General features: G+C 39.6%; 1 protein-coding gene across 1 annotated transcript in view; it reads right to left on the bottom strand.

Moving 5' to 3' along the window:
* Window positions 1-26,523, bottom strand: part of LOC124556448 (tyrosine-protein kinase transmembrane receptor Ror-like) — a 127,081-nt gene that overhangs the window by 61,746 nt on the left and 38,812 nt on the right. Inside the window, exons 3-4 of the mRNA XM_047130397.1 lie at window positions 20,410-20,534; window positions 19,994-20,316 (exon numbers count right to left, since the gene is read on the bottom strand). Coding sequence (XP_046986353.1) covers window positions 19,994-20,316; window positions 20,410-20,534 — 448 coding nt within the window. The remainder of the gene's footprint in view (window positions 1-19,993; window positions 20,317-20,409; window positions 20,535-26,523) is intronic.

The raw sequence follows: 26,523 nt of genomic DNA, 5'->3' as shown, positions 1-26,523 counted from the left end.
ATGTTATGTATACATCAATTGTTTTTATTTTATTTTTATTTGTTTAAACTGATTAGATTAGGTTCCTGATGACTCCTCTTACTATAGGATTTTTATTATGGACACTCGAATTTTCGCTTTAATTACGAGCGAACTGATAAACGTATCGCAAAATGTGATACACCAATATTTTCCTTGTTTTATTCTATATGCAGCACTTTCGTTTTACAGTCAAATTTATATTTTTTTTTCTTATTCTGGTACGGATTTTGCGATTTCAGGCGTCTTCGGAAGGAAACGTTCACTTTAAAAATATATGGCTTGCGATGTATTTGTATGAGGTTAATGAAATTTTAATACATTATAGCCAAATATATTGTTAATGTAAATCTCAAGTTACAACATTTTCCGATCACCCAAAAAACCACGATAGTGCAAAATAAACCAATAATCAAAAACTTTGTCATATCGTGGAAATTTTAATAAACAATACAAAATTCTTACTCATTATCTGTGTTACTTCAAAACAGGATAAAATAAGATCAAAATACAGGTATAGTACTGGAATAAACCAAGTTTAAAGGGCGATGTGCCTTCCATTTATTTTCTATTGTAAATGAGTGGTGAGTCATGAAAAAGAGCTAATTCATTTCAGGGAGTGAACAGTTCTGATCCAATCTCTGAAAAGAACAGTTTTACCCATCTCTAATTACAACACAACATCAAAATCGCATTGATCATTGACACCAAGGTAGCAAAAGAGAAACACTTGCTACTGACAATATGCCACAATAACATGCACAAGGAAACCAATAAAAATGGACTCAGAATTATCTCGTACACTGAATCAGAAAGCATGGCTATTAAAGCACAACAAAGAGACATGGTATTCGGTAGATGGAATGACAACAAACCAAATAAACCACATATTAATCTAAAATAGGCATAAAATGCCATTAGTAATATAAATATGTACCGAGGCACCAACAAAATCTCTGACCGTAACTTGGTGCTTGCATCTGTGGAAAGAAAACTGAAAACAAATCACAGAAAACACTAAGGATTTGCAGTGCAGTATTAAGTTCAACCACTGATGGACAATTCTGAAACTTTTGGGTCTAGGGAACGAAAACTGAATCTAATATAATCCAATCTCTGTCATAACTTGAAGTGAGCAACAGATTTACAGTATCTGATAAAACAATAGAAAAAGTGAATAAAAGTGAAATTAAATACATAAATGGACTTTGGATGGACTTCAAGAAATTGATTCAAATGTCAGTCAAAAACGCATTACCAAAAGTAGAATGAAAGAGAAAGAAATGGTTCAATTATATATGCCACCCAGCAGTAAAAACTAATGTCACAGCCAGGAAGGCATGGCTACATAACAAGGGGAAAAAAGAATAAGAACTGGACTACAGGGAGACACAGAAAAGAACAAGTAAGACTCTGGAAACAGAAAAATGCTGTACCTGGAACACACTGTAAAAAATATTGAGAACAACCAGAAAGGAAACAATATCTGCGGAGTACACTGCACTGTAAATGACATCAGGAAGGAATATCAACTGTGGACAGCAGTTCATGACAATAATACTAACATTGAGTGCTGGATCAAATGATATATTATAGGCTCGGAAAAAATATTTTGATTACTAATTGAACTGCCCTGAACAGGAAAACAAATTGGTGAAAACTGGCCCCTCCCAACAACTGAATCTCTCGTAAATGACCCAATGTATGGAAAGGCAACCAAACTGCAAAACAACTGAAACTAACAGAATACGAATGAGATGAATGGAAGGAAACCATCATTGCCCCTATACATAAAAAAGGAAATAAATGAAACTACAGGAATTACACAGGAATCTCCCTAATAACAACATACAAATTACTGTCACATTTAATATTACAAAGACACACAACCTATACCAAGAACATAATAGGGAACTACCAGAATGGATTTTGGAAAAAACTGAGCAAGAAGAGACAGCATATTCTGCACCAAGCCCATTGCAAATTTATGGGAACATAACCAAAATATCCATTAACTGTTCATTGACTTGCATAAGGCCTACTTTGAGAGCAACTCCAGACTGGAACAAGATGATGCGCTATCTCCACATATTTTCAACCTTGTCATGGAAAATGTAGTTAAACCAAATAAGCAACAAGTGGAAACATCAAAGATAACCAACCAAATATACTGGCCTATGAAGATGAAATAGTTCTAGGACAAAATAACAGTGGTGGATCTGAAATGCTGCTCAAGGAAGTAAATGAAACTGACTTGAAAACAGATTCAAAAATTAATGAAGAAGAAACAGAAACATGGTCATACAAAGGGAAAACATGACTACATAACAATGTCATGATCTTCATATAGAAAACCGTGCTTTCAAGAGCACTCCCAACTTCAAATACCTTGGTGTAAATATAAATGACTGCAAAAGAAGACAAGTCTAATACCAAATAGATGATGAAACGCAAACAAAGTTTACTCTTACTTCCAAAAATTTCTATACTCCAAATTCCTGACTGGGAAAACCAAGCTGAAACTGTACAACAAAAGCATCATGCCAGTACTGCTGAATTACATGGCAAAACAGAGCATGACCAAAAGAGAAGAGCAATAGCTCCCAATCTTTAAAAATAATAAATACACAAAATTTCTGAGCAGACATTTGGCCAAGCAGCACCAATATGAGTATCTGAGTTAGCCAACCAATCCTTGGTAGTGAACAGCATCACAGCAAGATGTTTGCAATGGCACGTCATGTTGTCAGACTGGTCCCTGACACAATAGCCCGTCAGACATATGACAAAGATGGAAGGCTGATGGTCACCTGGATAGCCAAGAAGTAGATGACAATATAAGGTACTTCAGACTGCAGAGTGGTGGGTATCACTGGATGGAAGGAAGCAGTGCACCACTGGCAGAACTGGAGATAGATAAATAGACAGATAAATACAACAAAGTGGGACTGTCATGTCCCAAACACGCCAATGGAGTGAGCAAGCTTGTATAATTACTGTGGTGTAAAATTTTGGTCAAGATAACATACTGTGCTAACATCACAAAATACACTGGAGCACAACACAATCTATAGCTTCAGAAAATCTCTTTTTGTTCTATCATTCATATTGTATAATATGCAAGACAGGTGAAATTATGTTACCACATACATAGCTGTGGCTGCATTCTTCATAATACACTGATATTTATTAGTTAAATGCTCTTTAAAAGGCACAAAAAAGATTTATGTAACAGTGACACATAAAGCATGTGATGTACATACATTTCATGCCAGAATGAAAACATTCAGAGACCTTGCAACAACTCATGTGGGCAGAGGTGACTATAGTGTGTGTGTGTGTGTGTGTGTGTGTGTGTGTGTGTGTGTGTGTGTGTGTGACAGAGAGAGAGAGAGAGAGAGAGAGAGAGAGAGAGAGAGAGAGAGAGAGAGAGAGAGAGAGAGAGAGCGAGCATCTGGCATACAGCTTCAAAATGTAAGGAAACTGTAGGACCAGTTGGTTGGTCGGTTGGTTGCTGGGGGTTTAAGGGATTAAACAGCGAGGTCATCAGTCCCTCAGTCAAGTGGTGGGTCATCTGGAATTATTCACGTCATATAGAAATTTGATTGAATTATGGAAGTATGTTCGAGTGGTAAAATCAAGGCACTGAAAGCAACACTGATGCCAGAGTTGATAAATAATTTAAAGAGAGGTAAAAATATATGGTCTGGGACAATACGCAGGTCAGAGAGCAGATGAGGGTACCCCCAGGTCTTATCTGTGGTGAGAGAAACCTCCCCACATCCTACTCCCTGTCAACCTAATCAAGGGCTAAGACAGTTATAAATGAAAGAATACCTTCTAGCCAAGAGATTCGCAACAGTAAAAGTGAGAAGGCTAAAAACATAATGAACATCAGAGAGACCAACAATAGTAAAATAAGACAACAGAAATAATCAGATCACCAGGCAAGTGGGGGCAGACAAAAACAGTATGTAGCAGGAAAAAGGGATAATCACATCTAAATGCAACAATAACATAGTAAAAGAGGAGTGACAATGGCAGGGGAGGTAAGATCAAGGGTTGTCCAGACCCAGCACATGACAGAAGACGCCATAGCCCCAACTCCCCCACCCCCATCCTGAACTGAAAGTAAAGTCTGATTTAAACTAGTTGTCACTTGATAGGCAGCAGACTGAACCGCTCCCACCATCTACACATCAAAGGGAGCCTGGCACTATCGGCTCCAACAGTGCTGCCACTTATGATGCATTGCATAAAGAACACTGCCAGCCATTCTTCAGTGAGCCACTGTAGTAAGAGATTCAGGCAACTTTTAGCTTTTCATGTAGTCAAAACAGGAGTAAGATCAAGGCTGCCCACTCCTAGGACACTCCAAAAATGTGTTGAACACAGTTTGATTTTAGGCAGTCAGTCATGTGAAGATGTGTGTTCCTTGAGGCAATCCCAAAATATTACAGACTGGCACTGGCATTTTGTTAGTGAATCATTAGGGGAAAATTTTGATGATATTGTTTAGCTTGATGAAACATGGGTGCATGTAGGGCCCAGTTTCAGAAAAGGCTGGATAGACAATACCATCAGCAGTAGTATGGCAGCTCTGAACAGCAAAGAGAATAATTGCAGCACATGCTGGAAATTCAAGAGATTTCATTTCTAATTGTCTGTTGTTATTCAGATGAGACATCTGACCACCACAGCACTTTTCTGAAATGTTTTGAAGACTGTGCTTCCAAACCTAACAAAAAAAAAAAAAAAAAAAAAAAAAAAAAAAAAAAAAAAAAAAAAAAAAAAAAAACTCTAAAATTGTTACAGATGACACTCCATATCATTTGGTTTGTACAAGATATGGTGCCCACAGAGATAATGAAGGAAAACAACATTTTTTGAGAAATGTAACAAACTGATTGACAGTAATGTGGTAAATGCAGAATTATTAGAACTTGTGTTGCAACACAAGCTCAAGTATCAAGTTTACCTTGTGGATGAAACAGAAAAAAATAAATAAATTTGGGGCATAAAGCGCTTATATTGCCTCCCTACCATTGTGACTTCACTGCAATAGAATTCATTTGGGCTAAGGCTAAATGACATATAACTACAGAGAATAAAAAAAGTATTTTTTCTGAAGTAGAACATATTTATAAGGAGGCAGTTGATAAAAACACTAAAAGACTGACACAAAGTAGTGACAAATGTGAATTGGGTGATGCAGGAAGCAGGAAACAATGAAGGTGTATACAACAGTGTATCAAAACTTGATTATATATCTCACTATAAGCAGCGACACCAATAGTTCCACTAACTTTGACTCCGAATTAAGTGGTGTTTTCCCATCGACTAGTATAAAGTGTAGTTTAATGAATTTCTTATTTTCATCAAATCTTGTGTTTGTGAATTTATTTTAAACATTAATTCTTTCCTGTTGGGAGCCTAAGGAACACCGTTCAGTCAGCTGCCATCATCTCTCTACAGCAAGTTGAGACTGCATTTGAAATATATTTCATTTTATAACTTATTAATTAAGGTTTCCATCAGAGTTACATATATAGTGAAACCCCTCTTTTACACTTTTCAATGAACTCCAAAAAAATGGTGAAAATGTGGGAAATGACGTTTCAAGCAGTGAAAGTTATGTATTGGATAACACCTAGCATTTTCACACTTTACATATGTGCACATAATAGGCATCAAAACACTCATGTCAGGGACTTGTTTATTATCTATCAATGGTTTATTATCTAATAAAAACTGCTGATATAATGGGAACTCATAATTGGGAAGCAGAAACGTTTAACTCAATTTCATTCGTCATTATCGATGTTTTTGGAATGCCTGAAGCTGTCATTCATTATTTAAATAATGAAACACTGCATCAGTTAAGATATTTTTTCATGCTTAGCACAGTGCTTTTTGAGAATTTTTTCTCGCTATCAAGTGCAAATATTTATGTGAGTATTTTGTGTGGTGTCTGCATATGTGTTGTTCTCTGTCTCTTAAACTGTAGTCATCTTTTTGAAGTCATCTCGTACTGTGCTTCCTCAGTTATGCAGAAAACCACGCACACGCAAACTATCACTCACATTGTTTTTTGTGTAACATCACACAAAATACATACATAAATATTGCACTTAACAACAAGCATAAATCCCTAAAACACATTTTGTTCAGAATGAGAATATATGAAATTCGCACTGTGTTTAAACCAAAAACATTTGAGCAGCACAAACTGAATGAAGGTGTCAACTGGCACTACAGGCATCCATAAGACGAAACATGCTAAATATGGTTCAAAAGAGGTGTGACAATGATTATAACAATTGCAAAACTGCACATGTGCTATAGAGACAGTTTGGAAATTGTTGTGATTGGTCATGATACCTTTATTCATACAGAACTTGCCACCCCTATCAGCCACCATGCAGGGTAGCATTTGGTAGCGGCAGGAGATATTGCACCAATTGTTCCAACTTTTACACATTTAGTGGTTTAAATCCACTAAGGAGAGCACCCTGGTGTCAAGAAACTTAATCACATAGTATTTGTAAACACTATTTGATGGCCAACATAATGCCAGTGTCATTTTACATAAGTTTATTTTTTTTCACGAACATTTTTTCATCGCAGGAAAATTATAAATATGTCGACACAAAATTGGGTTTGAATTAACATTGTGGACATAGGAAATTTGACGGGAGCAATAAAAAATGTCATAAACGGTGGCAAAATGTTAATTCCAGGAGCGCAAAAGCGGGGTATATTGTAATATTTTTAATAGTTACTAGTTTCAAATATTTTTGTTCATTTTTTTTGCATGCATTTCTAATGTTTCACAGTATGTAATACACCTGTTTCTACATCAAATCAGTAAAACAAACATTATCTGATTGCATTATGATTGTCTTGATACACTCAAAATTCGACAGGTGTCTTTAGTTGTTTATACATCAAAATTAGAGACACTAATAAGATCAATATTGTAAATGAATTTCAGAATTGCTATGTTACTTTTGTAGGAGAGGCAGTAAGCTTATACTTGTTATGAGTTAAATATTGACACAACTACATAAAAATGACACTGTAAGTTTGTGAATAGTAAATGCAATGCATTACACAACACTGAAACAATTCATTGCCAAGCAATGTATTTTGACAGTCAAAGGAAAAAAGTATTGGCATAGACTCAATAGTTTTTAAGATATGATATGATAAGTCTAAAGTTGTTTATGAACAGGAAAATTTCATTGGTATCAACAAAAGCAATCTACCTCTGGCTATAATTGAAATTAAGAACAGATTTATCATACTGTGAAGACACTACAGAGATCTATATTTTGCATGAATTTGAGATTTTTTCCTTGGTTTTTGTTGGAGATTGAAGCTTTAAAGTGATTTTCCACCACTGCGGAAAGCAATGCACTGTTGCAGCCACCTGCAGACAGTACCCGACACGACAATGACTCAACTTTGGACCTTAAATGTCAGATGCCAACTAGTTTAAATCAGACATTACCTTAAAACATTATACCTGAAAATAAAAACTACATTCTCAGACAAAATGAAAAACCAGTTCAACTGTCCATACATCATCCATCAATATTAGAGACAAAAAATCCAGATTACTATGCTTAGCATGGAGAGCCAGAAGGATGTGATGTAGAAGCAGCATAGGTCGGTATATTCCTTCCAGTAGGAACAGAATGGGGCACGTCATGCTGCCATAGTCACCTCAATAGCAGGGTGCAGCAGACCACCAGGTGTCGTTCAATCTCTGAGTGAGGAGAGGTTTTGTTTGGACCCACAAATCCACCCTTGAGATTATCATGGTGAATATTGAATGAGTAATTGATTCTCTAACCAAACAGTCAGCCAGTTCATTCGCTGGGATTTTCACATGACTCTGGACCCAGAGAAAGACAACTAAGCAGGTAGTATGCCTTAGATCACAAGAGCTCGTGAATAGCAAATATCACAGGGTAACAAGATTAACTTCAATCAATAGCCGGTAGACTGTGCACTGAGTCACTATAAATTAAAATGCGGGTGAGAGAGGTCTGTTTAATAAAAGACATGGCTCCGACCCTGACTTCTATCAAACATTTTCAAAAGGTGGAGGTCCAACCCAGACATTAATAGAACCAAATGGTGTAAAATAATGAAAAAATGTGGGGAAAAGCCATAGTTGACACCCTACAAACAAGCTTGGCTGTGAGCAGGGATCTGTCCTACAGACTAACAAGGAGAGGACGCCTCCTCATCATTGCCGAATTCGTCCATATTCATGGTACATGTAGAGCATGGTAAGACAAGAAAGTGCCCCAAGTGGAGACTCCAGATGGCCAAGTGTTTAGGAAATAAAAGGAATTTTGATACAGATCTATTGCCATGTGCACCTTATCGACTGTCCCTGTGACACTATGTTCAGGAAGTGGTGTTTGGCTCAGCGGTAAGAGATCAGATTCTCATTAAAAGGGTCACAGGTTCGACTCAGCCCGGTGGCAAATATTTCTGTGCTCCTTGACAATGCATACACTACTGACATCACAATTAACCGCAATATCATATAGGTTATTTTATTAATTTAAACAAGCACAAAAAGTATAGGCATAGGATGAAATGCGGGACTGCAAACAGTTAAAAAGGGATTGTAGTTAACGCGTACACAGGAACGTCATGTATGTAAATCGATACTTCCATTTTTTTTTTTGCAACTGATCAATTACTGTACTGGGGTGATATTCATCAAAGAAACAGGGTAAGCAATAATTTTGACTGCCTCTTGTGCACATTATAAACATCGCCTTTTTGCAGTGACATGGTTTTTTTCATGTCTCATACAAAAACAAACTTGACTGACATTCTGAAAACAGCTTCTTTCATCACACAGTCCAGTGGCGAACCACGTGTAACGCAGCACGTCGCTGAATACATGCATGGATAGCTGGTGATGTACAATGGAATGTAGTTTGATGCAAGTTACTCGGGAAGTGATTTCTTCTTCTTTCTCAATGAGGTAAGTGCAGTTTTGACATTTTTTACCTCATGATAAAAGTATACATCGCAGGGTTGCACTAGTGGCATACATTTAGGGGGAATTACTTTGATACTGCACATTGTCAACTCGTCATCTTGGAACAGTCCATCATACACTATGTGATCAAAAGTATCCGGACACCCACAAAACCATGCGTTTTTCGTATTAGGTGCATTGTGCTGCCACCTACTGCCAGGTACTCCTTATCAGTGACCTGAGTAGTCATTAGACATTGTGAGAGAGCAGAATGGGGCACTCCGCGTAACTCACAGACTTCGAACGTAGTCAGGTGATTGGGTATCACTTGAGTCATATGTCTGTACATGGGATTTCCACACTCCTAAACATCCCTTGGTCCACTGTTTCTGGTGTGACAGTGAAGTGGAAACATGAAGGGACACGTACAGTACAAAACCATACAGGCCAACAGTAGGAGAGGGTTGTAATGTGTAATAGGCAGAAATCTATCCAGACCATCACACAGAAATTCCAAACTGTATCAGGATCCACTGTAACTACTATGACAGTTAGGTGGAAGGTGAGAAAACATGGATTTCATGGTCAAGTGGCTGCTCATAAGCCGCACATCACGCAGGTAAATGCCAAACGACGCCTCGCTCGGCGTGAGGAGTGTAAACGTTGGACGATTGAACAATGGAAAAATGTTGTGTGGAGTGACGAATAATGGTACACAATGTGGCAATCCGATGGCAGGGTGTGGGTATGGCAAATGCCCAGTGAATGTCATCTGCCAGTGTGTGTAGTGCCAACAGTAAAATTCAGAGGCGATGGTGTTATGGTGTGGTTGTGTTTTTCATGGATGGGGCTTGCACCCCTTGTTGTTTTGTGTGGCACTATCACAGCACAGGCCTACACTGATGTTTTAAGCACCTTCTTGCTTCCCTCTGTTGAAGAGCAATTTAGGGATGGCGATTGCGATGGTGATTGCATCTTTCAACATGATCGAGCACCTGTTCATAATACATGACCTGTGGCCGATTGGTTACTAGCTTGGGACACTACACAATAGAAGCCACATGTGACCCACAGGAGTTTTCTGGTGCACTTTGTATCGGTATACATGTGTAAGACGACGACAATATTACTAGGGCACTTTTTAGTTCACACATTATCCATTATTGTCATACTGTTTCATGGTTTTGGAGATTTCTTAACTTATGTCTGTGTGAATGAAACAGTGAACCATGCCCAGTGATTCCCAATTCTTCCTTCAAGTTATAGCAGGCGAGAGCCTAACAGCCATATTCATTAAGTTGCATCCACAATGGAGACAATAACAACACAGGCGTGTATTTGGTGCTTTAAGAAAAATAGGCAAATTTGAAGCCAAGAATTTCATAAGTATAGCTTCCTTGCTAACCACTTCCCCACACTTTGATAGTGTTTACACACCTGAAGTACAAGCTTGCCATCTACTTATACACTACTCTTCCAACATGCTTCGTGGACTACACTGCACATCTGGTCTAGGAGCAACTTGTAGTAGTTTCAGCATGGAGCTTGTTACAACCAATAAGTGAAATGTCCTTATGCTCTCACAGCATAAAAGCCCATGTTCAAAATATCATTCCTCTCAAAGTCATTCCTCAGTAATTCTATATGTTTCATTTCCTGTAAATCTAATTTAGATCTTGTTGCATTTTGTTAAGTTTCTGTTCTTATTTAATCAATGAAAAATTTACAGCACATAAGAGTAAATGTAGAAGTATAACTACTACAGGAAAGGAAAGAGAATTTCACATACATAAAGGCAAGCAATACAGTCCACACTGCTGAGCTTGCATTGGTGTGTTATAAACTTTCAGGATTTTGGCTAAGTTCAGGAATATGTTCAACAGGAATATGTTCAACAGGAATATGACAGAGATTTACTCTGAGGTCCAAATAACATAATTCTACAAAAAAGTATCAGGTACTTGTTGCAAAGACTGTTAGAAGAAAAGGTTGTATTAAACTGCACAATAATTTCTGGAACGCTTGAATTGGGTGTGGTTCTCGAGAATTGGTCACACAGGGCAAACGGTTAAAACCATTCAAACGAAAATAATACACTCACCTTGGTCACTGTATTATTATTATTGCTCCTGATCATGCATTCTGCTTTAACAGTACCTTCAGATCAGATCATTGGTACTGAGAACTAACATTAAAAGGATGGAACAAACTTTTATATAAAAACAATGTTTAGAGTAATTGTGGTGATGCATAAGTTAATCACATACCTTATGGAACGTAGTATCTAGGCAGAGTTTAAAACATCTTAGTCAAATTTGAAATGCAAATTGATGCTTACCATATGGCACATTATGAAGTAAACATGTTTAGTGTATAGTTTCATTTTATGTGAAACAATTATTCCCTCCCTAAACATTCTAATTACAGCATGAACAAGTAACATTTTAAAATTGTTTTACAGTGGACATTATTGTGCAACAAAAGACGTGACACTTGAATCGTGAAGTGCTGCATTTACAACAGTACTCTTTTTTTATATATATATATATAGAGAAACAAGACTAATTGTTACACGTGCAGAAAACCATATGACTGCAGTATTAATGCGTAACTGTAACAAGCAGTGTTACACGTGTAGAGGAAAACATACAAGGAACTTTATTTTTGAGACCGGGAGAGGAAAGAAACATTATGTACGACATCTTAGATGTGGGGTTATGTGAGGGTTGCTCAGAAAGTAATGCACCACAGTTTTTTCTTCAACAATTTTTCATTGATTTATTGAACATAATGAGAATTACACACATGAAAGAATAGTATTTTACCTACAACCCCTATTTTTCCACGTAAACTCCATCCCGTACTACAGCCTTCCTCCAGCACAAAACAAGGGCACGTATGTGTGTGTCGGTGCCAATCTTTGTCCTGGTGGCGGAGCCAGTGCCTCACTGTGTGAATCACCTCTTCATTGTCCTCAAAATGTCTTCCACAAATGGTATCCTTTAATGGGCCAAACAACAACATTTTGCTGCAACATGTCAGGTGTGACAGCAGTGGATGGTCTCCCTGACCGCTGCAAATCGTGAAGCTCTGCTAAACTGCCTTCTGATGACCTCACCCTCTGTGCCCATCAACTAACTGTACTTCTGTCAACAGCAGATGCTCCATAGACTTTGCAGAAGTGTTTGTGAATATTCCCCACAGTTTCTTTCCTACAGTGCTTGTAACGTACATCACCTACAGATGTCATTTTGAAACTGTCCTGCACTTATGCTACCCGTAGGAGGTGACGGAAACTTGGTGCGCTCACTCAGGAGACTTCAAATAATATGTATGTAATGTTTCGCATTCGTAGCATTGTTTTTTGGCTGAGGGAAAAAATGCAGTGGATTACTTTCCAGGCAACCGTCACACAAAAAAATGAAAATGACTGAAATAAACATAATGGCAATAATGAAAGTAATAACTGAAGACAGTAAAAACACTGATAACAATAACGATAGTGAACAAAATTGACAGTGGTGGTACATGACACACTTGTATGTATTTTTTAAAGTATCACATTCTCAAGTGTATTCATATGCCTTACATATAACATTCTATCTGAAGTTTCTATAAAATTAAGTAATCTGGCTAGTTATTTAACAAAAACAACATCCATACAACAACAGTAATGTGCAATGTGAGGTACATGATACCGGAATTGCAATCCACAACAAATCCCATGTGACTTGCACAGCCACCATTACATTTAAATGAAATTAAAATAAAGTCTAAAAATATGCTGTTGAGAGGAGAAATGGCTGCAAGATCACCAAAAGCCTCATCAATTAACATGTTGATGTTGGAACACTGCCAAAGTCGTGCAAGAACAAGAATCCAGAGCTGAATGGAAGCAGTTCCACTGTGCTACAACCTCATTTGGAATATCGTCATATATGCCAAAATTACAAAATACCATCAGTCTGTTCCAAAATTTCATTTGAAGACCATGATGTCCACAACTGAATTTGAAGAAATGATCCAGAGAGAAAACAAAAACACACTTAAACTGTATCAAATACCTCACATCCCACATTACTATTGATGTATTATTGATGTTTTTGTTGAACAACTACGCAGATTAATTATGATTACATGTATTTTCTGTTATGTATTAATTATAGTTTCACTGTATATAAACTGCATGTAATGCGTATGAATTCACATGAGAATTTTAGACTTTAAAAAATACCTACAGGTAGTCATGTACCAGCAGTGTCAATGTTGTTTACTATCATTACTGTTATCAGTGTTTTTTACTGTCTTCAGTTATCACTGTCATTACTGCCATAATGTTATAACTGTCACCATCATTTTTATATGATCACACAGCTACACACACAAGATGATGTATATAACGCTTCTTTCCTCACCTGGCCACAAAAATAAAGTTACCTATACATATTCCTCTATACATGTAACACTGCTAGCTATAGTCATATATTAATACTGCACTCATATGTTTTGTCTATGTATGTAATAATTAGTCTTGCTTCTTTATAAAAAAAAATAAAATAGACAGTATCATAAATGCAGCACTTCATGATTCAAGTCACACAATTTTCAATGCACAGTAACATCCAGGTATAATGATTTTAAAATGTTATATGTTCATGCTGTAATTAGAATGTATCGGAAGAGGAATAATTGATTCACGTTTTTGACTAATGTGGGAAATTATATTTGCTATATGCCATTCACTACAGCCACCTGGTAGCCAAACATGTTTATTTTGTAATTCCCTGCATGGCAAGATCCAATTTGGCTTTTAATGTTGACTAAGAGGTTTCAAACTCTGTCTAGATACTATGTATGCATAAGGTAAATGATCAACTTACACGTCACCAAAATTACTCCAAACATTGTTTTTATATAAAAGTTTGTTTCATCCTTTTAAATGTTAGTACTCTTTACCCCAGAATTGATCTGAAGATGCATTTAAAGTGAAACACATAATCAGGAGCAATAATAAAGAAAGATAGCGACCAACACAAGAGTGTCTCATTAAACTCAGTTCAATGAACTACTACATAACAGGAGCCAGCATCCAGGAAACTATTACAAAACAGAATTCTCATTTTAAGACCAATGTTTTTCCATGGTTTGATGCTTCCATGGTCAAATAAATCCAGCTCCATCTACAAAAGTTCCACACAGGTAACACCAGAAACATGATATGTTGATGATTTATGTTTCTATAATAATGTTCTGATCAAGCCTGTTAACACTTTAAAGTTAAGTCACTTAAATTTTGGACCCAGAAAACCAGCCATTATGCCATTATTTAAAATATTACTGCCACAGCTTTGTTAGAAACATCTTAAAGGGCAATACATAATTTAAAAAATACCGAACTTTCAAGTTTATTTTTCACTTTTATTTCAATTCTGTGACAGATCACAAATTTCACAACAATAATGATAGGAAATCTAACTATCCTTCCAAAAAAAGTGCAGGTTGAGTTCTTGATCAATTTCACACATAACTGGCCTTTCTTTGTAAAAGTCTGAAATGTTCTAATATGCAGACAAGTATACTGCAATCAGGGCAATGCCAGCTTGTATCTTTCCTGCTTACTTTACCAGTAGACTGTGTCATCTCCTCCAAAGAAATCTTGCAAACCCTTGTTAGATGCTGCTTCATCTCAATTGTAGGAATTTTATACGAAAGGTATCATCCTACAAGTCTATTGCTAATAATTGCACTACGAACAATTTCTTGAGCCAGTGCTGTATCTTTGTAGACGAGTCCTTCACCAATTTCTTCAGACTGTTCCCACTCAGATATTTCTCCTTTCAATCCAGACGCATTCAATTTTTCCTTTAGAATTTCTAAAATTTCTTACTCAGTCAACAGATGTGAGATATTTGAAGCAGATACAGGAAGTGTCAAAACTAACAAGTACACACATGAATCTCATGACAATGCACACACACAGTGGCTGAGTCAGCCACGAGCACAGCTCTTATGTTTGCTACAGCTTCTACAGAAGTTATTCTATAAACTAACAACAGAGGGCAGCACCTGTCAAGGAACAGATAGCAAGAAGTCAACACATTGTTCTCATATGAAACCAGTCCCATTTTCGGGCAATAGGTGGCTGGTGACTCATGCCTCATATAACATCATGACCCGAGATATACTTGGGCATGGCCCTCTGAATGCATTGTTGTGTCCCAGGCATGGCCCTCTGAATGCATTGTTGTGTCCCGAGTTCTGCTTCGACTTGCTCACCAAAGTCTTCAGGCCCACATAATGTCACACAAATCCCTGTATCTGACATCAATTACAATCACATAAGTCTCCCAGTTTATACCTGACCAACTGAAGCCTCTCCCTATTAAAATAATGTGATCAAGAAACTTGTTAACAACACTCTTCAAGGTCTCTATAATGCAGTGTGCCATCACAGCTCCTAAGGCAGGTGGTCCACAAAAGCATTCAATTACAGTGTTTGACCAACTTCTGATGCTCAACTTCACCAAGTTTATTTCACACTAGGAATCCATGACAACCTCACTAGTTATTACTGAATTATTTACTGCAATACTGCAATTACTTGAGCTACCCTTGTGATACATATTTCAATCTGTATTTTTAATCTTGTTTCTATTCACTTCTAGTTGCAACCAACTTTCTGTTCCTAACATTATCTGGGCATTATTACCTTTAATAAGCGATACTAATTCTGGGACCTTACTATGGATGCTCCTGCAGTTTTAGAATATCATATTAAACTTTTATATTTTGAATCTACAAGCACAAACATTCTCCGAGAATATTGTGGTGGATCTATCTTTGATTTCCACAGGCATTCATCACTGATCCCAAGGCGTGTTCCTCAAACTTATGAGACAACTGCTGAAAGGAAGCAAGGATGACCTCAGAACCCCCAGCATTATTCATGCTGACACGAGCCACAATTTGCAGCCAGTTGCACCCATAGTAATCAACAGCCACTGGAAAATCCTCCTCCAAATCTCTGAGTGGCTCCATTGCCCACCTAACATTGGAGCTCCCAACGTCCAGCCCTCTGCACTTGTTAGGACTGGGCAGGAAAATTGGCCACTAGTCCAACACGAGAAACATCCTTATTCACTGTCGGTATCACAGTTATATTGAAAATGTAAAGTAGTAAATGTAAGTGATGGTTAGTTGTTTCTTTTTAATTTTGTAGAGGTTTTCTGTGTGTTTTTTTATGATAGTTTCGCAGAACCTTTGAGAGATCTGAAAACACAGTTTAAGATATACTGTATCTATATGAAGGTTGCACTGTCAAGAGACAGTAGTGAAATGCAAGATGACCTGCAGAGGATCAATATGTGTAGCAGGGACTGACCCTGAATATCAATAAGTGACACTGTACACAAATAGGTAGAGAGACCCACTGCTGTTAAATTACACTGCAGGTGACAAATCTCCAGAAACAGTAACTACCATAAAACAACTAGGAGTAACCATCCGGAGACAATTAAAAGTGGAATGACCACATAAAATAAATAACACAGAAAGTGGTTTAAACGCACAAACAGGGTCTGTGGCTCATTTGTTGCACACTACTGTTGGAAACTCATTGTCATTGCTCTTAGCCAATCGCATGATAGTAAATGACAAATAATGAGAATCACTTCAATCGAATCATGCTTTTTTCTGAAAAATGTTGCAATTTTCAAGGTCATAGTTAGTCTAGGACCTAGTAGTTTATAATCTTGGTTGTCGCAAATATCTGACTGTTTTTCCATCATATATCACAATTTCTAAGACTGTCATTAGTGTCAGATCAAACAGCACAGTGTAAATTGCTGTGAGGGGAACAAAACACCAGATACCTTCATTTAAAATGCATAAGGAATTATAGACAAACAATGTGGCTGGCTACTGCAATGCTATATTGTGTAGTGATAAATGATATGACTCGAGCCCTCAGTGGTGGATAACAACACACCATAAATTTAGTAAGCTAGCTAGAAAACATCAGGTTGTGTTCACGGCTTTAAAAAAAAAAACATTTTCCTCTAACTGTTGTGGCACACAGCACAATTATCAGAGTACAAACTGGGCCCAAATAACAGAAGTCCTGCGACTGTGCCAGAAACTAAGTTGAGATATTGCACAAAATACATCAGAGTCCACACGGGAAGTATTTTCAAACACCTATGTCATTACTATACCATTGCTCAAACCAATCGTCTCCAACTTCCAAATTCTGACTGCCAACCCACAAGGCTATGAGAGACAGAGAGACCACAAGGAACCTGGCTGCAGACCTTTTAAAGTTTCGGTCACCCCTCTCCGGATCCCCCACTCACGTCAAGTGCACTCAGTGACATTGCGTAGGTCCCTCATGTGATCACCAGCATAAATTCACAATTTTTTTTATACATATAGTTAATTGAAATTGCAAATATGTCACTAGCTGCATTTAAAACTATACTTCAAAAACATATATCATAATATTTTCTAAAAAACCACAGTTTGCTTGTAATGGCTCTGAGCACTATGGGACTTAACATCTATGGTCATCAGTCCCCTAGAACTTAGAACTACTTAAACCTAACTAACCTAAGGACATCACACAACACCCAGTCATCACGAGGCAGAGAAAATCCCTGACCCCGCCGGGAATCGAACCCAGGAACCCAGACAGTTTGCTTGTAAATCAGAGTTTAATTATACACAATTTGAGCTTTCAATGTCAGAAACTGTTTATGTTCTTGGCACCTTTGTTATTTATTTTACAATTACAGATGGCATATCGTTTTCATCAGATGTTGTCTCTTCTTTTCATTGCTGTACTCAGAATTTATGTACCTCTCATGAAATTCAAACTACCGAAAAAACTATGTACATTTAACTTTAAACAATACAAATGGATAATAAAAAATAATAATATCACAGTCTGAATAATGTATGTATTCACTGCCAATACATACTGCCATGTTTTCAGTGTATCTGTCTTTGTATGCAAGTTCTGCTGAATTTATTTAATTTCCAAATTAAACTGATTCTCTCGTCTTCATTATTAGAGTTATGGACCATATGATAATCTCATTGATGGGGCTCAGCGAGAGCAACAATTTGTTTGCTCAACCTCTTTGGTGGTGTGATCCTATAAAATTTATAAACTATCAAGTCCATACGTTATAAGCAAATCTATTTGTCTCTGTAATATCATTTATATAAAACACTCAGATGACATCTCTGTATCATTAGAGGCGCGATTGAACCCTCTTTCGTATTACGCCTTCTGTGTCTCTGTACATAATATTGTTTGTGCTGCACATGCATAGATGATTACAAAGCTATTGAGACTTTATAAAGGCCACTCGCTTCTGTTCTCATGGGCTCGAGAAGAAACCCACACATGGTTGGTGCTTTGTCCGAAACCAAGTGGACAGACCTCATGGCAACCATGCAACCTGCACCCATAAGGGCTCCCAGCAGAGCAGAAGTTGCCTTCAGCCAGCAGCCAGAGGCAACATGCATGTCCCTTCCATTGCATGCTGGGTGGGCTCGTAATTCGAACACCATGCCTGAACAAATTGCATTCCAATAGATCTACACAGATATGCCTTGTCCTGTTACAGCTACCCACATTCGATTAATGATTTGTCTTGTTCATTTCCTATCATTCACCACAGGGACTGCTATCAACAACAGCATGAAATGGAAATGCCATGGGCACCAAAAGTGCACTTTTAGCACAAATGCTGATGCCAGGCTGAGATTTATTGGAAGAACCCTATGGAAACATAATTCATCTACAAAAGAAGAGGCACACAAAACACCCGTTTAACTATTTCTCAAGTACTGTTAATGAGCCTGGCACCATTACCCAGCAGGATGAACAGGGAAGGGAGGGAGGCAGAGGGGGGGAAGAGAGAGAGAGAGAGAGAGAGAGAGAGAGAGAGAGAGAGAGAGAGAGAGAGAGAGAAGAGGAGAAGGAGGAGGAGATCCAACAAAGAGCAGTTTGTTTCATCTAAGGAACATTTACTTAGTGAGACAATGTTATAGAGATGCTCAACTAACTCCCATGGTAGACACTACAAGGGAGGTGTTATGCATCACAGAGTGGTTTACAGTTGAAATTTCAAGAATGTACATTCCCAGATGAGTTGCTTAATATATTACTTCCTACCATGTAGTCTCGTGAAATGACCATGACAAGAAGATAGTAATTAGAGCTCATACGGAGCTTTACCAACAACCATTTTTCCTACACACCACTTGTGAATGAAAAGGCAAAATGGGGGGGGGGGGGGGGCATTTTGGACTCTCTACTACAATATTCTACACCTTCTGAGTTCCCAATAGCAGTGGCAACCACATACTTCACATTAAACTGCTTTGACAAATAAAAGGAGTATAGTAGAGTATGAAGTGTGACATATTGACATAGTCTGCTGACATATACCACCATTGCCCTCCGTTCTTGTTGTAACTGAATGAATTTACTTTGTATGCTTTCTTCTTTTCTTCCCAAATTCCTTGTATTCCTAAACAACCATACTGTTATAAAAATTTATTATGTGGAACTGCTATTCACTACGCTTCTTCAAGCAATTTTCTTTACAGGAAGGAACAGTAGTTTATAGCATTTGTTGATGTTTCAAGGGTTTTCTCTTCAAGTCCGAGTTCAGAAGTTTTAAGATCATTAACAAATTTTATTACTTTAATTTCATTTTTCAAGTGCCACAAATGTATAAAACCACCATGGAATTTAGTTGTAACCTCTACTCTGTTGAATAACACTGGAAGTGGCACAGAAATACTTAAAGACTGTTTGTTTACAATATTTAAGAACTATTTCTACAATCAAACAATGTAGTGATATAAGGAATTCACTATCCAACAGAAATGATCAGTAATATTAACACACACAGATAACTAAAAACACTACAAAGGAGTAATTTAAGGACTCACTTGGCTCAATGTTTCCTGCACGTTGAATACCAAGACTTATACAGTCCTTGCTTGCCTGAGATCCTTGTACAGGTAAATGATCACATTCAGGTAACTGTACCTGTTGCCCAATCAAGGGATGTCTTTTGGCAATTGCATATTCCATACTGCACATTTCATTTTCCAAAATTTCACAATCTTCTCTACAAATACGCCTAGGTCGTGCGCCTGGTTTACAGTTCTCCTTTCCATTTTCAGGAACACAACTTGACATGTGACACAATGGAAATGCAGAATAGCATAAAGAAGGTCTTGCAAAGGCTTCACAACCTTTTGAAAGATCTCTGTAATGTTAAAAACAAAATGACTGTAAATGTTAAATTTAATTTACAAGCGTTCTCGAAAGGATCGTAAAACATAATACGATATAAACTCACTTTGAAGTTGTGACAACCATAAATGCTTTCTCCAACTTACGCTCTAGCATAATCTGGGTCTGTGCAAGAGGAATGTACACACTTTTATTTGCAAGAAATGTGCTGCATGTTTTTCCTTGGTACACCTGTAAGTAGAAAACATGCAGCCATTAAATTAAATTGCATACAGATTCCACAAAGCACAAGTTCCACAGAACCATGTTTTACTGCACTCATCATTCTTACTACAGTGTTCTAGTGATCTATGAAATTAATCTTAAAATATAATAACCCCAGATGCACAATCAGAAACTGACTCATTACCCACAATGTGGATCGCGAATTTTTATCAAGTTTCTATATGCCACTTGCAATATAGAGACGCATAGACCCACAACAGGCTACAGCAGTCCACTCACCCCTCCGCGCCACCCTCCACACCGAACCCAGGGTTATTGCGGGGTTGTGCCCCCAGTCAGCTGCTCCACAGTACTATGGCTGTTAAAACACTCCCACAGTTCTGGTAAATGTGCTGACAACACAATCAATACACTTAATAACAACAGCTTTCAAAATATCTCAGAAGCAGCCATTTGATGAATGAGAGAACTATTAGAACCAACATGATCTGTCTTTGCTCACTAAATATATGTAACCAGTTCTGTAGCTGAATACTACAAGGTTGTATGATAAGTCATTATAAAAGTTAGATGACAACACCTACACACACACAACAGGCTCACAATTAAATTGAGTTATCACACAACATATTTTCATGCCCTAATGCTGCATTTACATTTTGATGATAGCAATAACTTATTTGACATTTGATGATAAGAATTGTTATTTTAGGTAATGTTAATCATACAGTTAATACATCTGCTATTATTATACTCCTTTTAATGAACTATTTTTCCTTATTTTACAACTGTGTTTGATTAAACAGGCAATATCTATATAATACTGTATATACCCAAAACTGCCAAAATACTATTTGTATAATACTTTACTGACACCTTTTATTGATGGTACAGTTTCCAGTATGCTGATGCTAGAGACATATTTAGTTTTGTCTGAAACCTAGCTTGCTAAGAGAAATTGGTAATTGTAATTATTACAACAGTGTACAATGGCAAAATTAGTGTGAGCTAATCAGTAACTTTAAGAAAATTGACATAGCTAGTTGAATAGCCCTAATTTCACACTTTTTGGTAACTAGTTTCACTTTTCCAAAAATAAATTAACTTAAATAATATCCGTAATTAAAAGTTCAGCCACACCCAAAAAGTCTTTCGTTATTTGAGCTCTTTAGCTTGCTTAATTCCAGGTTTGACCTTATACTTTTGTTGCCCTAATTGTTATGCATCAGGTAGTGCCTTTGGTTATCTAATTAAGCCACTATTTAAGAATTTGAATAAATTAACAAAATTTTGAACACTGCACATTTTACATGAGAGTAGGGAATCCACTGCAGGTGCATACAGGGTATTAATCAAGTAGTATCTTGAACTTTAATACTTTCATGACCAACAGCCATTTAGTTAAACCAGATTATTTCTGGAATCAACAGGCTGACAACACTACTGAATATTCACCTTCCAGTTTTATAAGCTAACACGTAAATATCAAAATCAAAAAAATATCCAAATGAAAGTATGTATATACTCCCAAAGGCAAAAAAACCCTGTGGCGTAAGACAGAACGCAGGTCAGCTTCGGAGATGCCCATCTCCAGAAGCTGTTTCCATGTAGACTGATTGGCCAGCCTGTCGGCAAGTTCGTTGCTTGGGATTCTGACGTGTTCTGGGGTCCACACAAACACCACTGAATGACAGGACCGTTCCAGGGCATAGATGGACTCTTGAATGGATGCTACCAAAGGATGGCAAGGGTAGCACTGGTCGATATCTTGTAGGCTCCTCAAGGAGTGAGTACACAGGAGAAATGACTCGCCAGGGCATGATCAGATGTGCTGAAGAGCACGAGATACGGCTGTCAGCTGTGCAATGAAAACACTGCAGCCATCTGGCAAAGAGTGCTGTTCAATATGTCCTCCATGAACTTATGCAAAGCCTACGTGACCATCAGCCATCATGCCGTTGGTGTAAACCACTTCATGGCCCTGGTACATGTCGAGAATCAAGAGGAAGTGATAGCGGAGAGCCGCAGGGTTAACGGAGTCCTTAAGGCCATGCGAAAGGTCCAGAAGAATCTGCGACCTAGGTGTACACCATGGAGGTGTGTGTGAATGGACCTCAAGGAGAGGTGGTAAAGGCAAGGACTCCAGTTCAGACAGAAGGGACCAGACGTGAACTGCGATAGTAAGCCCTGACCTGGGACGCCGATGTGGGAAATGAATCGCCGTGGTTGGGAAAAGGAGACGGTAATTTGGATGCGCAGGAGAACTACGAACGTGTGCAACGTAACTGGTGAGCAGTTCTGCACACCTAACCTTCAACCTGGTGGAGACTCCGGCCTCCACCAGGAGGTAGTCCTGGAGATGGTCGAGTCCAGGAGATGGTCGAGTCCAGGAGATGGTCGAGTCCAGGAGATGGTCGAGTCCAGGAGATGGTCGAGTCCAGGAGATGGTCGAGTCCAGGAGATGGTCGAGTCCAGGAGATGGTCGAGTCCAGGAGATGGTCGAGTCCAGGAGATGGTCGAGTCCAGGAGATGGTCGAGTCCAGGAGATGGTCGAGTCCAGGAGATGGTCGAGTCCAGGAGATGGTCGAGTCCAGGAGATGGTCGAGTCCAGGAGATGGTCGAGTCCAGGAGATGGTCGAGTCCAGGAGATGGTCGAGTCCAGGAGATGGTCGAGTCCAGGAGATGGTCGAGTCCAGGAGATGGTCGAGTCCAGGAGATGGTCGAGTCCAGGAGATGGTCGAGTCCAGGAGATGGTCGAGTCCAGGAGATAGTCGAGTCCAGGAGATAGTCGAGTCCAGGAGATAGTCGAGTCCAGGAGATAGTCGAGTCCAGGAGATAGTCGAGTCCAGGAGATAGTCGAGTCCAGGAGATAGTCGAGTCCAGGAGATAGTCGAGTCCAGGAGATAGTCGAGTCCAGGAGATAGTCGAGTCCAGGAGATAGTCGAGTCCAGGAGATAGTCGAGTCCAGGAGATAGTCGAGTCCAGGAGATAGTCGAGTCCAGGAGATAGTCGAGTCCAGGAGATAGTCGAGTCCAGGAGATAGTCGAGTCCAGGAGATAGTCGAGTCCAGGAGATAGTCGAGTCCAGGAGATAGTCGAGTCCAGGAGATAGTCGAGTCCAGGAGATAGTCGAGTCCAGGAGATAGTCGAGTCCAGGAGATAGTCGAGTCCAGGAGATAGTCGAGTCCAGGAGATAGTCAAGTCCAGGAGATAGTCAAGTCCAGGAGATATTCAAGTCCAGGACATAGTCAAGTCCAGGACATAGTCAAGTCCAGGACATAGTCAAGTCCAGGACATAGTCAAGTCCAGGAGATAGTCAAGTCCAGGAGATAGTCAAGTCCAGGAGATAGTCAAGTCCAGGAGATAGTCAAGACAGGATTTAACAAGGGCTCTGTAGAGCTGCAGCAGCGTAGAGCGAGCTGCACCCCAGTTGGTGTTGCTCCAGCGGCGGAGGGCATTGAGGTGCTGCCAGCACTTCTGCTTAAGCTGACGAAGGTGAGGTAGCCAAGTCAATTGGGCATCAAAAACCAGTCCTAAGAATCGATATGACTCCACTACAGTGAGTGCATCATCATTAAGGTAAACTTCTGGTTCTGGATGAACAGTGCAACACTGACAGAACTGCAGGACACATGACTCCATGGCTGAAAACTGGAAGCTGTGGGCTAGAGCCCATGACTGTGCCTTGTGAATGGCTCCCTGTACGCACCGGTCAGCAACACCAGTACTGGAGGAGCAGTACGAAATGCAGAAGTCATCCACACACACACACAGAAGGTGAGAACGGCGGACCTACATCTGCTGCTAGACCGTTAATAGCCACTAAAAATAGAGACACACTCAATACAGAGTCCTGCGGAGCATCATTCTCCTATAAACTGGGGGAACTATGGGAGGCACTGACTTGGACATGGGAAGTACGGAGCAACAGGAAATTTTGGATAAAAAGCAAGAGTGGGCCTCGGAGACCCCACTCATACAATGTGACAAGGATAGGATGTCGCCAGGTCGTGTTGTATGCTTTACATAAGTCAAAAAAGATGGCAACCAGATGTTGGCATCTGGAAAAGGCTGTTCGGATGGCAGACTCGAGGGACACAAGGTTATTAGTGGTAGAGTGACCCTGGCGGAAGTCGCCCTGACATGGAGCCAGTAGGCCACGTGACTTGAGGACCCAAACCAACCGCCGACACACCGTACGTTCCAGCAGCTTACAGAGAAAGTTGTTGAGGCTGATGGGCCGGCAGCTATACACATCAAGCAGGTTTTGAGTGGGTTTGGGCACCGAAATGATGCTGCTATCTCACCATGGCGATGGAGAGATGCTGTCGCACCAGATCGAGTTGAAGATGAGGAGATGTCGCTTGCTGTCAGACGAGAGATGTTTAATAATCTGACTGTGGATCTGATCCAGGCCAGGACCTGTGTCGGGGGCAATGTGCTAGTGCGCTGAGGAGCTCCCACTCTGTAAATGGGGCATTACTGGGTTCACTGTGGCATGTAGTGAATGAGGGGACTTTCCTTTCCATCTGCCATTTGAGGGTGTGAAAGGCTGGGGGCTAGTTCTCCGACACAGAGTCTAGAGCATAGTGCTCAGCAATCGTGTTTGCATCGGTAGATACCACGACATTGATATTATGTTAATGCCAGGGACACGTGTTGGGGACTGGAACCCAAAACGACATTTGATCTTCGTCCAGACTTGGGAAGGTGACATATGGCACCCAATGGTTGACATGTACCTCTACCAACACTCCTGTTTCCCTTGTTCTATAAGCTGGCAAATGTGGGCACAGAGCCACTTAAAGGATATTAGGTGCTCTGGGGAAGGGTGCCACTTATGTCACTGTAGAGCTCACCAACACTTTTTAATTGCCTCAGCAACTTCCAGCGACCACCAAGGGACTGTCTTTCACTGGGGGCACCCTAAAGTATGAGGGATGCGTTTTCCGCCACAGGAACAATCGTTGTAGTGACCTGCTCAACGACATCATTGATGGCACCATGTGGGGGAGATTCGGTGATGACAGCAGAGGTGAAGGCTTCCCAATTTGCCTTGTTTAAAGCCCATATGGATAGGCATCCACGGGCATGATGCCGGGGGAGTGACATGAAGATGGGGCAGTGGTCACTACCACACAGGTCGTCATGTGCTCTCCAGTGGATGGATGGGAGAAGGCCAGGACTGCAAACCGAGAGATCAATGACTGAATATGTGCCATGTGCCACACTTAAATGTGTGGGGGCACCTGTATTTAAGAGGCAGAGGATGAGTTGTGACAGTAAATTTTCGACCTCCCTACCTCGGCCAGTAAGCATGGCGGCACCCCACAAGGGGTTATGTGTGTTAAAATCTCCCAAAAATAGGAAAGGTTTAGGGAGTTGATCAATCAGTGCAGCCAATACGTTCATGGGTACTGCACCATCTGGAGGAAGACATACATCGCAGATAGTTATTTCCTGCGTCATCCTTATCCTGACAGCCACAGCTTCAAGAGGGATTTGAAGGGCCACAGGTTCACAACATACTGAGTTCAGGACACAGACGCAAACTTCACCTGACACTCTATTACAGTCACTGTGGTTCCTGTAATATCCCTTATAGCTGCAGAGGGCAGGGGTCCGCATTGCTGGGAACCAGGTTTCCTGGAGGGCTATGCTGAAAGCAGGTGTAAAGCTTAACCGTTGCCATAGCTCAGCCAGGTGGTGGAAAAAAAACCGCCGCAATTCCACTGGAAATTGACATGATTGTGAGACTGGGAAGGCATGAAACACTCAATGGGGCAGTCTACACCTCAGGGTCACCTGCTGCCACCAGATGAGTACCTGTGCGATCGACATCCAATGTGTCTGAGGGCCCAGCAAAATCTAGGTCCTCAGCGGACGCCAAAATCTCCACCTCATCCTCAGACACAGAGCTTGTAGGTAGTGGTGGTGTGGGTGCCACCACAGTGCCTTGGTTCTTGGGGGGTCTTTTTCTTTTTAGGTTTCTCTCA

This window comes from Schistocerca americana, chromosome X, assembly GCF_021461395.2.
Source record: "Schistocerca americana isolate TAMUIC-IGC-003095 chromosome X, iqSchAmer2.1, whole genome shotgun sequence".
Taxonomy (NCBI): Eukaryota; Metazoa; Arthropoda; class Insecta; order Orthoptera; family Acrididae; genus Schistocerca; species Schistocerca americana.
Note: the sequence above shows the minus strand (reverse complement) of the source record. Positions and strands in the feature narration are given on the sequence as shown.